The 15,000-nt window shown below is 39.2% G+C and overlaps 1 protein-coding gene across 1 annotated transcript in view; it reads right to left on the bottom strand.

Annotated features, from left to right (window-relative positions):
* LOC135115126 (uncharacterized) overlaps window positions 1–15,000 on the bottom strand; it is a 127,378-nt gene that overhangs the window by 97,823 nt on the left and 14,555 nt on the right. Inside the window, exon 2 of the mRNA XM_064031624.1 lies at window positions 11,653–11,706. Coding sequence (XP_063887694.1) covers window positions 11,653–11,706 — 54 coding nt within the window. The remainder of the gene's footprint in view (window positions 1–11,652; window positions 11,707–15,000) is intronic.

Below are 15,000 nucleotides of genomic sequence, written 5' to 3' on the forward strand. Positions count from 1 at the left end.
GAGAGAGAGCATTTAATGAACTTTAAAAACTTTCCTCTCTCAACACACGAATAACGTTCCTCAGAAAAATCCCACACACGTTTTCTTTCCACAGATAAAATCCGAAATGACTTTTTTCCCTCTTACAAAAAAAAAAAAAAAAAATTCTTATACTCACGTGCAACAATGTATACAATAAAGAAACAGCATAAAATAACAAAGTAATGTTAGAAAACAAAGGACAGAAAAAGTATATGTATTAGATATAAGTAATAAGCAGAAAATAAATAAATAAATAAAAAGACAAAATAACAATGTAACATAAGGATACCGAAGTACAGTCTTGTCTCATAAAATGTCATAAGAAATAAATTTGAAAGAAAGAACCGTCATATTTACTTTTTCATTGTCTGTGTTCTTCAGTGCCAATGAAATGTAAAAAATATATAGATTTTTATCTGAGGTGACAGGAAAGACACATTCTCTCTCTCTCTCTCTCTCTCTCTCTCTCTCTCTCTCTCTCTCTCTCTCTCTCTCTCTCTCTCTCTACGTAGGCATCACCCATTTTTAGCACTTAATTTCATGTTTTTTTTCTTTTAATCTGCTACACATTTTCCCACTTTAGTGCTTTATTTCCTCGTATTTTCCTTGTTCATTATCGCAGTTTTTTTTTTCCAAGTTTAAGCATGCTATTTTCTTTCATCACTTTCCTTTAAGTATGATGTCATTCTCCGAGTAACTTCAGGCATCTACTAATATTACATTACAATCTCTTCCTGATGTCACTTGTTCACTCCGGCTTATGTCTTTCAAAGTTTTCTTTTTTTTTCATTTCTTTCTGTTATTTTATGGCTTTTTTAAATTTTTGTATGTCTTTTTTGTGTGGTGCTATGACTCTCAATGTCTGTATGTGTGTGTGTGTGTGTGTGTGTGTGTGTGTGTGTGTGTGTGTGTGTGTGTGTGTGTGTGTGTGTGTGTGTGTGTGTGTGTGTGTGTGTGTGTGTGTGTGTGTGTGTGTCAGCATGTATATACATTTAATTGTCTATACGTGTGAAGTTTTTTTTTTTCTACTTTAAACTTTCTTTTTCAGTCTCCGATTTTATGTTTGTGCTCTCTCTCTCTCTCTCTCTCTCTCTCTCTCTCTCTCTCTCTCTCTCTCTCTCTCTCTCTCTCTCTCTCTCTCTCTCTCTCTCCAATACATTCTTACTTTTAAAACTCTTCGTCAGCCTTCGGGAATCCTATAACTCCAACAAACTGCCAGCAACACACTCAGTCCCTGTGCTTCCCTGAGCAGTAAAGGGCGGACGTTGTCATCTCCCGGCGTTACTCATTCGAGATGCACACTACAATGTATGTCAGTACGTATATCAGTATATCTTTGACCTTCTGTCTGTCTTGTGTTGGTGGGTGCGTGATTGGTTGGGAGTCTCTGTCCCCAGCTTATGTGCAGTTTTGTATATTGTAATGTATCTGTTTGTCTGTCCGTTTGTCTATTATTTCACACAAAAACACACACACACATAAACACACACACACACACACACACACACACACACACACACACACACACACAATATCTCAACATTTGCTTTTTCCAAATGTCGCATGAAAGAAAGAAGAAAGAGGAAGAAAAGTGTGCAGAATATATATGCATGTGTATTGTGCTGCAAGACATCCAATCTCTCTCTCTCTCTCTCTCTCTCTCTCTCTCTCTCTCTCTCTCTCTCTCTCTCTCTCTCTCTCTCTCTCTCTCTCTCTCTCTCTCTCTCTCTCTCTCTCTCTCTCTCTCTCTCTCTCTCTCTCTCTCTCTCTCCATGGTTTCAACACAATTCCGGTGATCCACACAACAATATACAAAATTTATAACATTTATGCATTTTTCATTTCTAGTAAGGTAATTCATAGAGTAGCAGGAGAATTGTGTGTCTTTTTTGGGCGACAGGAAAGTGTGTGTGTGTGTGTGTGTGTGTGTGTGTGTGTGTGTGTGTGTGTGTGTGTGTGTGTGTGTGTGTGTGTGTGTGTGTGTGTGTGTGTGTGTGGGCGCCTCTGTCTGCAACGTGATTCACAGGAGGATTAATTTTTTTATGTCTTTTTTGTTTTATAATGTTTTGCTTTCATTTGTTTCTCTAGGTTTATTTGTAAAATCTCTCTTTTTTTTATCCATTGCTCGTGTGTAAGTTACCAAACATGAACATACAAATATTTTCGTTATGCGAAATTCAGTCTGTCTGCCTCAAAGTTTCTGATATTTTTCTATTTGTAATGATTCTATATATGAATGTTTGTTTACTATTTCATTTGGCATATGCACCCATCAGTCAGTGTGTCTATGTGTCTTTGTCCTGTTTTCTGAATGTCTGATGTGCTGGCTGACTCTCTAATGTCCTTTCCTTCTAACATAGTACATACCTTTATTTTATCTTAGTTTGTTTACCATGATTTACAGTTGCATTTCTATATGTTCTGTCCATCAATATACAGCTAATTTCTCTCTTTATCTGATTCATCGCTTACACTTACACTTTCTTCTTATTTGTTTATGTATATTGCTCTTCAACCATTCTGGGTTTCTTCACTTACCTACCCATTCGTCGATGTTTTATCTGTATATCTCTCCCTATCTAATACTTCCACCTTCTTATCAATCAACGGGGATTTATCAACATATTTTCCCACCTATGTACTATTATCCCTGTCTATCTGTCTGTCTGTCTATTTATCTAGTCTATTTTCTATTTACTGAACTGTCTATCTACCCATCTATATATATATTTATATCTACTTATATAGCAATTCATTTATTCATGTACCTATCAATCTATCTATCCATCCATCTGTCCATCTATATATCAATCTATTTATCAGCAAGTCGATCTATTTAACCATTCACCCATCCAGCCATCTATCTGTAAATCTGCCTGTTCAACCAGATACCTAATCATTAATCAATTCGTCAGACCAATAACACATTTCTCTATCTGCGCCTGAACGTACTCACCGACCCATCTCCCCGCTCACCGCCACTGTACCGAGATAATGCACCCTCAATACACTCCTATACTCGGCGGCGGCTAGGCAACGCTATTTCGACATGTTCCACTAAGCATCCCTGCTTATAAGGGGAGACAAGGCCCTGCTAATGCTACGGGACTGGAGGAGGAGGGGGAGGAAGAGGAGGGGCGTCTGTTAAAAGCATTATGTCGGCGAAAGGAAGGATGGAACGTAAGGGAGAGAGGATGAAGGATGGTGGAGCGAGGGAAGAGAAGAGAGGAATTCGTGAAAATGGGAGAAGTTGAGAGTGAAGTGTGGTGGTAGTGGTAGTAGTAGTAGTAGTAGTAGTAGTAGTAGTAGTAGTAGTAGTAGTAGTAGTAGTGGTGGTGGTGGTGGTGGTGGTGGTGGTATAGGTCGTAATTTTTCTGTTCTTCCTCCTTAGTGTGAATTGTAGATTTTTTTTCACTCTACTAAAAATTGTACATTTTTTTTTTTTTTTGTCTTTTGCACAAAATAAAAAAAATTAACATTTCCGAAAAGACGGTATTCAAAAGAAAGCAAGCTTCTTCACTTGTCTTATTCATTATGACGTAACATTCTGAGGTAATTTGTAGGTCCAAAGGCACAGACAAAGGGGTGTTTGAAGTGGATGCTTTTACAAATACTGTTATTACCCTCCTCCTCCTCCTCCTCCTCCTCCTCCTCCTCCTCCTCCTTTTTTTGCATAAGAATAATAATAGAATCTCACTTCATTCTTTCCAATCTAAACGCAGCCAGTTTTTCCCACACTGCACGATGGTTTTCCCACGCTAGCACAAGCACGAGGGCGTGTCGGTTTGGCAGAAGTCATACTGTGCTCTAGCTTACTTTACTAAAGGGTAGTTAATCTAAATTAATTCCAAAGCGATATGTAAAGACCTGTGGGAGTTTTTCTGTTTTGGTTATCCTATGTAATCACATGTTGTAATCACATGTTGTAATCCTCATTTTCTTCGTCCTCATTCTCCTGTTATTGATCAACTTTGTGATTTTAAGTACTAAAGGTCAAAGTTGCAGGCGATAACCTGTGTATGCAGCCCCTAAAGGGAAGGTACACAAACACAGTGACCGAAGCTGTGGCCTGATTGACTGCCGCCTCCCTGGAAAGCGCAACGCAAGGATGCTGCACCACCCCTCAACAACCAAACTGTGCCTTCACCTGCGCTACGCACACACCACATCACACAACTATCATGCAGTTACACTTTCCCTCACAAACAAAAGTAGACAGACCACAACTCTTTCTCTCACTATTCTCTCAAGTGGTTTTTCTATACCACGTGGTATCAATTCTTGTATGTTGTCAGCTTCTGCTGGAGAGATTGGTGAGGAGGAACCTTCTGTACTATCCTGTATCTCCCAATAATAGTTAATGTAGAATAATTATCCAAACAGCCTCGTCAGTAACTCAAGGTTTGGTCTTCCGTTGCATTCCTTTGTATTCCTTTGTGTTCTTTCCTCCTCCTCCTCCTCCTCCTCCTCCTCCTCCTCCTCCTCCTGCCTGCTGCTGGATGTGATGGCTCATGAATAACATGTGAATATGTTCTTAAACCACTCAGTGAAATCATAATTCGAGCTGAGAGAGAGAGAGAGAGAGAGAGAGAGAGAGAGAGAGAGAGAGAGAGAGAGAGAGAGAGAGAGAGAGAGAGAGAGAGAGAGAGAGAGAGAGAGAGAGAGAGAGAGAGAGAGAGAGAGAGAGAGAGAGAGAGATTCATGGCAAAGAGTAAATTCTTTCATACAAATGCACCACATTAAGCGCCTCCAGCGTAAGACTGTATAATTATCAGGCAGGAAGCGCGGCAGTAAACACGTCAAGTCTATGGAGAAGGCAGGGCGTGTTTCACTTGCTGGTCTTGCCTCTCACTTTTTTAATATACGTTTTCTTTTTTTGCTTTTCTTTTTTTTCCTTGCATGGATTGACAAGGTGTGGAATAATAGTAAGAAAATACAAATTATACAAAAACTGAATTGGTGTCACTCCAGATAATAATCCTGCTCTTTACTACAACAACACCGACAACAACAAAAACAACAACAACAACAACAACAACAACTACTACTACTACTACTACTACTACTACTAGTAGTAGTAGTAGTAGTAGTAGTAGTAGTAGTAGTAGTAGTAGTAGTAGTAGTAGTAGTAGTAGTAGTAGTAGTAGTAGTAGTAGTAGTAGTAGTAGTAGTAGTAGTAGTAGTACTCCTACTACTAGTATTGCTACTACTACTGTTATTAACATTCACCTATTAAGACTCAGGAAAGATTTGTCTTTCTCCAACCCTCTGTGCTTCTTAAAAACATGGAGCTGCATTTGGAAATAAAAATTCAAATAGCTCAACACAAAAATCATTTAGATGCAAAAGATATCGGACGGTTCAACTTGAGTAAACTGGAGTAAACAATGCAATACATGTTTAATTTAGAGTCAGTATAAAATGGTATTCTTACATTTGCATATAGCCATTATTTATACTCACGCTCTCATATCTTCTTGGCGAATGGCAAACAGAGGAACAAAAAAAAATCTTTTCAGTTGCCGCTTCCATACATACAGACAAAAAAAAAAAAAAAAGATAAAAAATTAAAAGTCAATATAAAAACTAAATATGTTTCTGGAAGTGCCTCAATACTCTTAAAACAACTAGTCACAGGAAGGGGAAAAAACAGAAACAGGCAGAGAATTCCAGAGTTTACCAATGAAAGGGATGAAAGAATGAAGATATTGCTTGACTCCTGGACTATTGAAAGGGAACTTAAAGACTTCTATCACGTCCCCTCTTAACTTACGTCTCTCTAAAGAATGTAAATTTAATCACTTCAATCTCGCCTCGTAAGGAATACTCCTCATCCCCTGTATCCTTTCTGTCATTTTCCTTTGTACTGATTCTAATAGACCTATATCTTTCCTGTAATGTGGAGACCAGAATTGGACAACGTAGTCTAGATGAGGTCTGACCAGCGCCAAGAATATCATTAATATTACTTCCGGCCTTCTACTTTTAACACTCCTAAAAATGAATCCTAGTACCCTATTTGTCCTGTTTCTGGCCTCTATGCATTGTTTTCCTAGACGGAGTTCAGAGCTAACTATAACTCCTAAATCTTTCTCGTACCCTGTAACTAACAGAGATTGTTCGTTTAATGTGTACCTACTGTGTGGGTTTCCTCTACCTACGCTACGTACTTTGCATTTATTGATATTAAATTCCATTTGCCATCTATCCGTTCATTCATTCATCCTATCTAAATCTGCCTGCAAGGCGAAGGCATCCGTTTCTGATCTAATTAATCTATCTTTGTCATCCGCATATTTACCAACATCACTATTAATTCCACTATCCAAGTCATTGATAGATATTAGAAATAATAATGGCTCTAATACTGATCCCTGTGGCATCCCACAGATTACATGACCTCACTCGGATTTCGAGCCGTTTATTACAATTCTCTCTCGCCTGTCGTTAAGCCATGACCCTATCCAGCCTAACACCTTCTCATCTATCCTGTGTGCCCTAACCTTTCTCAGGAGCCTTTCATGGGGTACCTTGTCAAATGCTTTACTAAAGTCCAGATATAAGATATCATAACTATCACCATTATCTACTGACTCGTACACTTTACTGTAAAAACTTATCAAGTTATGTTTGTCTAAATGTTCCCTAATGTTCCTAGCTATTATTAACTCTAATATGTCACCTATAACTGAATTTAAGCTGACAGATCTATAGTTGGACGCTAAAGTTTTATCTCCTTTCTTAAAGATGGGTACTACATTAGCCTGCTTCCACATTACTGGTACCTCACCTGACTCAAGTGATTTCCTAAAGACAGAGACTAACGGCTCACTAATAACCTCTTTGCATTTCTTAAGTACTCTGAGATATATTTCATCTGGTCCTGGTGTCTTGAACTTTTTTAGCCTATCTATCTCCTGTTCCACTATCTCTCTACTTATGGAAATATTTGTCAGCTTCTCATTCTCATCTGCTCTAAACATCTGTTCACTATCTGGCATGTCCTGCATGTTTTCCTGGGTGAAGACAGATAAAACATACTCATTCAGAATTTTACTAATCTCCTCCCCAGAACTAACCAGCTCCCCATCTGCTGCCTTTAATGAACCTATAGTATCCTTATTCTTCGTCCTTAATTCCTGATAAAATCCGTTGGGGTCCGTCTTCACATGACTGGCTACACTTAATTCATAATTGCCCTTAGCTTTCCTCGTTAACTTCCTGACTGTTCTAACTAATTCATTATATTGTGACCTTAAAACTTCTTCACCTGCCCTTAATGTCTTATATATACTTCTCTTCCACCCTATATAATGTTTTAACCTAGCAGTCATCCATTTAAGATATTTTTTCTGTGATCTTATTGCCCTATACGGGATATATGCTAACTGACCTGTATGAACTTTATCTACGAAATATTTATACAATTCATCTACATTTACTTCACCTAATTCCCTCATCTCGGCCCCTACCATCCTCTCTACTCCCTCATCTACTCGCCTCGACCTCACCTCTCTCATTTCAGCATGACCTGACATTCCACCATACTCACACCCATCTCCCCCTCCCTCTCACCTCCGCCCCTTCCGAACACATCTTACCTCCTCTTGTCCTACACCCTCACACCTCACCTCACCTCACCTCTCACATCTTGCCTTATCTCTCTCAACTCCGTCCCGGACCTGACCTCACCCTGCATCCGTTGCCAGTCAACTCCTTGGAGGTAACTTTTTAATTCCTCAAAATCTGCTCTCCTAAAGTCAAGTATTTTACTAGTGTTTTTGCTTCTAAAAGTTTCTTCCCATTTTAAATTGTACCTAATTTCCCTATGGTCACTGTTACCTAGCTGTCCTCCAGCCTCTACCTGCGTGACTGCTTCCTCCCTGTTAGTAAGAATTAAATCTAGAATATTATTCCCACTTGTGGGTTCTACGACTACCTGTTTTAAAAAATTATCCTGAATTACCTTAAGAGATTCTTCTGCTTCCTTGTTACCCACCATCAGACTCCAGTCGATATTCCTAAAATTAAAATCTCCTACCACACATACCTGACTGTACCTGCCTGCTCTATTTATTTCCTGCCACAGTGAGGTGTTAATTTCCTTTGTACTGGTCGGTGGTCTGTACACTACTCCCAGTACTACTGACTGTGATCCTTCCTTAATATCTACCCATATCGACTCTGCTTTGTTATCTGTTTTAATTCTACTGTTAATATAACACTGTAATGTGTCCCTAACGTATAACGCGACGCCTCCTCCTCTCCTGTTTTCCAGGAGAGGCAGAAACCTTCGCCCACATGCCGATAAATCGAAATATGCTAAATATAACAAAAAAGGTGAGTCTGACGAAGAAATTACATAAAATAACAAAGATACGCCTTCAAAAGTTACCAAGAAGTGTTTTCGAAAATGAAATCGAAATTTTTATTTTTTTTATTTATTTATTTTTTTTATTTTTTTATGTAGGAAGGACACTGGCCAAGGACAACAAAAATCTGATAAAAAAAAATGCCCACTGAAATGTCAGTCCCATAAAAGGGTCAAAGCAGTGGTCAAAAATTGATGGATAAGTGTCTTGAAACCTCCCTCTTGAGGGAATTCAAGTCATAGGAAGGTGGAAGTACAGAAGCAGGCAGAGAGTTCCAGAGTTTACCAGAGGAAGGGATGAATGATTAAGAATACTGGTTAACTCTTGCGTTAGAGAGGTGGACAGAATACGGGTGAGAGAAAGAAGAAAGTCTTGTGCAGCGAGGCCGCGGAAGGAGGGGAGGCATGCAGTTAGCAAGATCAGAAGAGCAGTTAGCATGAAAATAGCGGTAGAAGACAGCTAGATATGCAACATTGCGGCGGTGAGAGAGAGGCTGAAGACAGTCAGTTAGAGGAGAGGAGTTGATGCGACGAAAAGCTTTTGATTCCACCCTGTCTAGAAGAGCAGTATGAGTGGAACCCCCCCAGACATGTGAAGCATACTCCATACATGGACGGATAAGGGCCTTGTACAGAGTTAGCAGCTCGGGGGTGAGAAAAACTGGCGGAGACGTCTCAGAACACCTAACTTCATAGAAGCTGTTTTAGCAAGAGATGAAATGTGAAGTTTCCAGTTCAGATTATAAGTAAAGGACAGACCGAGGATGTTCAGTGTAGAAGAGGGGAACAGTTGAGTGTCATTGAAGAAGAGGGGATAGTTGTCTGGAAGGTTGTGTCGAGTTGATAGATGGAGGAATTGAGTTTTTGAGGCATTGAACAATACCAAGTTTGCTCTGCCCCAATCAGAAATTTTAGAAAGATCAGAAGTCATGCGTTCTGTGGCTTCCCTGCGTGATATGTTTACCTCCTGAAGGGTTGGACGTCTATGAAAAGACGTGGAAAAGTGCAGGGTGGTATAATCAGCGTAGGAGTGGATAGAACAAGAAGTTTGGTTTAGAAGATCATTAATGAATAATAAAAGGAGAGTGGGTGACAGGACAGAACCCTGAGGAACACCACTGTTAATAGATTTAGGAGAAGAACTGTGACCGTCTACCACAGCAGCAACAGAACAGTAAGAAAGGAAACTTGAGATGAAGTTACAGAGAGAAGGATAGAAACCGTAAGAGGCTAGTTTGGAAATCAAAGCTTTGTGCCAGACTCTATCAAAAGCTTTTGATATGTCCAAGGCAACAGCAAAAGTTTCACCAAAATCTCTAAAAGAGGATGACCAAGACTCAGTAAGGAAAGCCAGAAGATCACCAGTAGAGCGGCCTTGACGGAACCCGTACTGGCGATCAGATAGAAGGTTGTGAAGTGATAGATGTTTAAGAATCTTCCTGTTGAGGATAGATTCAAAAACTTTAGATAGGCAGGAAATTAAAGCAATAGGACGGTAGTTTGAGGGATTAGAACGGTCACCCTTTTTAGGAATAGGTTGAATGTAGACGAACTTCCAGCAAGAAGGAAAGGTAGATGTTGACAGACAGAGCTGAAATAGTCTGACTAGGCAACGTGCAAGCACGGAGGCACAGTTTCGGAGAACAATAGGAGGGACCCCATCAGGTCCATAAGCCTTCCGAGGGTTTAGGCCAGAGGGCATGGAAAACATCATTGCGAAGAATTTTAATAGGTGGCATGAAGTAGTCAGAGGGTAGAGGAGAGAGAGGAACAAGCCCAGAATCGTCCAAGGCAGAGTCTTTAGCAAAGGTTTGAGCGAAGAGTTAGAAACAGCTTTAGAAATAGATGTGATAGCAGTGGTGCCATCTGGCTGAAATAAAGGAGGGAAAGATGAAGAAGCAAAGTTATTGAAGATATTTTTGGCTAGATGCCAGAATTTATATACGATGGACATCAAAAGGTGCTCCTGGCCAAATCATCGTTGTGCCCTCCAGGGCCAGGCGGGAGCGGTGGGGTGTACAGATGTGCGGTAACAAAAATAGAGCCCCCTCGCTCCGCTACGGGAATGATCCCTCCAAAGATATTAAATACGTTACTAAATAATTAAGAAAATCGTAAATTATTTTTCATTCGCTGACAAGGAAAATAAAAACGTGAGGAAAACTAATATTTTCAGAAATCAACAACGACGAGCCTCTAAAAAAAGGGAGACAAATAGTGTGGTGGTAACAAATATCATGGTGGTAACGCTTCCCGGGAAATCAGAATTAAAAATAATATCAGTACCAATTGAACAAAGAAAATAAAAATATCTCCATAGAAGTTTTTTTTTTTTTTTTTTTACGTGGAAACCAACTTCACACTAAATGAAATGTGTTACAGTAATAGTTTCCAAGGACACTTTATCTTAACATGCAAAATATTATTAATCAACATAACGGTAAAACACAGTAAAGGATAAATAGACATATAAATTAGATCTGATATTTGTTACCTAAAAAGTCCTCAAGTAGATATTCCTGTTATTGTGGATTTTTTTTGTAATTGCATCTTTCCTTTCTTCACTCATATATTCGTATATACAATATATATATATATATATATATATATATATATATATATATATATATATATATATATATATATATATATATATATATATATATATATATATATATATATATATATATATATATATATATATATATATATATATATATATATATATATATATATAACGAACGCAAAAATGACAGCTAATTGTTAGGTTTCAATTGAATCACTAAGTAAATTTTTATAACAAAAAGATGACACCATTATAGAAAACATATGATTTCGTATCCTTCTTTTCTCTATGCATACATTAAAATAACCACACGAAGACTGGAATACAAAAATTATAGTTTTAAAAAAGATTTTCGGTTAATCCTCAAAGGACTTTTTTCCCTGTAAGATGTTGCAATGAACATTATAGACTAAATTTACATTCTGTCTTCTTTCACATATATACCCTAGGAAGGCAGAAAAATGGGAGACAAAAACAACGCATTGGAAAAAGGTTTAAACTAATCCTTCAATGGATAACACTACTGACACGATACCATGGAAGCACATCCTTTCTTTCCTTCACAGATTCGTGGGAAGCTGACAGGAGAAAGGCAGGCAACAGTGACAGGTTTCCGTTGACATGAATAAAAAAAAAAAAGTTTAACAGCGAGATCAAAATAGAGGGCACATGATGTAATGAAGCAGGTACTCACTTTCCTCCTGCATGTGTTGGGAGTGTTCACCGCGGCACCACCTGCCATCCTTTCCTGAAAATATCAAAACATCCACATAAAAAAGTGATGCAGCTTCACTATTCTAAAAAGAGCTAAAAATGAAGCATCATAAACAGAACCACCAGAAATCATTTACTGCATGAGTTAACAACATACACATGAACAAAAGAGGAAAGAATAAATACTGAACAAAAACACGAAATGTCATAAATAATACGTGTCAAATTCCTCCAAGCAAGAACACATGGATACATGGAAAACAACACTGAAAACAGAACACACTTCAAACGCTGAGAATGTTAAATATGCACAACAGCTGCAACAAAATAAAACGAACAAACACCATTACATATATAACAAGATCAAATAAGAAAATAAAAAGAAGCAAAAATAATAAATGTAAAGCTTGCCAACATTCAGCGGTGTCTAGAATATGAAGGTGGTAGTTAAGTGAGACTGAAGAGGAGGAGCACAAGTCATGCTGCGATTGATGCATGAAGGCAATCAAGGGAGAGGGTCGCACAGAGGAGGCGGGACGCAAGGCGCCTTCAGGCCAGTCACTGCTGGTGTCCCTCGCCTCCCCTTCCTGCCTCGCTGCGAGGTGAAGGGGCCACTACCACCGCTGCCTCAACACTTACACTACCTTTGCGTCTCAACACTGAAATGCTTCAATGAATGGGAATGAACGGGAAAGTAATGGTCACTTAGAATTGCTTATAACAAGTACATGTTACTAAGTGTTTTAAATCAATCTGTCTGTCTGCGTCTGTCTGTTTATCTCTGCCTCACATGTTCACTATAATGCTCTGTAAGAATGAGCATCCCAATCACTGTTGCTTTGTTGCAGCGCATCTATTTGTATTAATGTTGTGTGTGTGTGTGTGTGTGTGTGTGTGTGTGTGTGTGTGTGTGTGTGTGTGTGGTGTAACATTACGAGTGGAACAATATTTACGAGTATGGGTCAGTAGGTCTGTCTTCTGGTATATTTAGTAGTTTTAGGAAATCAATGACAACTACGTATTGTGCACGAAATATGGCATACCGTAAATACGAGGCCATGAGAGAAAAATATAGTTAGGTCACTATGTTTGCATTTTCTTCGCTTACAGTAATTGTTATCACGAAAGAATATACGAGTAACGGAAGAGGCATACGTTTATATTGTGCAAACCTTATGCTGTATTAATATCCCACTGACTAATTCAGTTAGACTTTTGGTTAAGTACTCACTGCAGGGCACGGTAAACTATTTATTAAAGTGCTTTACAAAAAAATTGTGCAAATATATTCATTGGAATGAAATATTCCAGTTTCTGCCGCTATTTAAAACTACTTTGTCCATGTCTGTGCCTGCCCGCACATCCATCTGTCCCTCTGTCTATTTGTCTTTCAATCTGTCTACTTCCTTGCCTTCTATTTTTGCCTGCCTGCCTGTCTGCCTGCTTTTTTGCCTGCCTATCCTCTTCAAGTTAGCCTGACTATTTCCCTGTCACCCTGTCTGTCTGCCTGCTTTCTTTCTTTCTTTTTTGTATGTCCATCCACCTCTTTCCCCGCCCGTTAGTCTTTCTGTCTCCTTGCTTGCTTGCTTGCTTGCTAGCTTGATTACTTGCTTGCCTCCCTGCCTGTCTGTTTGACCGTCTGCCTTCCTGCATACCTGTCCTCTCTCTCTCTCTCTCTCTCTCTCTCTCTCTCTCTCTCTCTCTCTCTCTCTCTCTCTCTCTCTCTCTCTCTCTCTCTCTCTCTATGATGATTATCTAAACAAGTCAAAACATTATTTAAACCACTACTACGAAATACCAAGGTACTTGAAGGCTTGTCTGTACGAGTAAGTGGTATCAGTGTGAACAGGTTACATCACGCTCCTATACAATCATGATTTACGCAGCACGCCCTCCATAGTAGGTTGGCAGGCACTTCCCACACGTTAAGGAGTCCTTCTTCATTTCGCTCTCTAATTTAAACAAATGAAATTAAACTTCGGGATTTAAATGGTCACTTTCTTTCTTAGCGCATAAACAAAAATGTGCTGGACAAATATAACGAAAATATTTATATTAAAAAAAACAATAATAATATTCGAGCCACACTCCACAGTAACGAAAGCTTTCATAGATATAGGAACACACTGCAAAGATCGCACTGAAATATTATTCATCACCGTACAACTACCATACCTAATTCCAGGGAGCAGACTCATGCAGGATAGAAAAAGATGAAACACCAATAAATACTGGTAGAGAGTCATGAGAACATGGCAATTCATCAACGAACTCCCGAGAGAGAGAGAGAGAGAGAGAGAGAGACAGAGAGAGAGAGAGAGAGAGAGAGAGAGAGAGAGAGAGAGAGAGAGAGAGAGAGAGAGAGTATATATATATATATATATATATATATATATATATATATATATATATATATATATATATATATATATATATATATATATAGCAAAGAGAAGGAAGGATAAAATGAAAAAACAGGAATATAAGGGTGACGGCAGGCAGGCAGGCAGGCACTCAGGGAGGCAGGAAGGAAGGAAGGAAGGAAGGAAGGAAGGAAGGAAGGAAGGAAGGAAGGAAGGAAGGAAGGGAAAAGACAAAAACAAGTATCAATATAATAAACATAATAAATAATAATAAATAATAAACAAAAATAATGACAGGGAGATACATTACATTGCACGTGTATCTAAGAGTGAACATTACTCACGGCTCACCAGCACTCCCCGGCACACAGCTAATCCTGGCGCTAGTGAGGGTCTGAGGAGGAAAGACGCTTACTTTCCCTTGGCTTACAAACGAAAGCGTGCTCTACCGTACCTCCCATCAGGAAGCCACGCTAATTGGCTATTAAAAGATGGAGTGTGCTTTTCAGTATTTCTATTTCAGGAACACCGCCACTAGAACAACTAATTGCTTACTGTCCAAGGCAGGTACAGAGAGAGAGAGAGAGAGAGAGAGAGAGAGAGAGAGAGAGAGAGAGAGAGAGAGAGAGAGAGAGAGAGAGAGAGAGAGAGAGAGAGAGAGAGAGAGGAGTAGGAAAGAGGTCAGTGTTGTGATACTTCTGAAGCTTTAAACTACCGGATCCTGTCACTCTCTCACCGCCCCACTCCCTGCGCTTCTCCGTCACACTCACCCTCTCACTCTGCCTCACTCTCTCCCTGGCCGCACCCCAACAGAGGACGATAACAGGAGGCGTTAACAGCGTCCAAAACAGAGAATCCGGCCATAAAAGTGCACGTTTGGAGATGCCGCACCCATGATTCGACAGGCAAAGTTATCCCTGACGCAATAACTCCCCGAAGACTGGCTATCGTTGACAGAATATTAC

The sequence above is a fragment of the Scylla paramamosain genome, chromosome 28 (genome assembly GCF_035594125.1).
Source record: "Scylla paramamosain isolate STU-SP2022 chromosome 28, ASM3559412v1, whole genome shotgun sequence".
Lineage (NCBI taxonomy): Eukaryota > Metazoa > Arthropoda > Malacostraca > Decapoda > Portunidae > Scylla > Scylla paramamosain.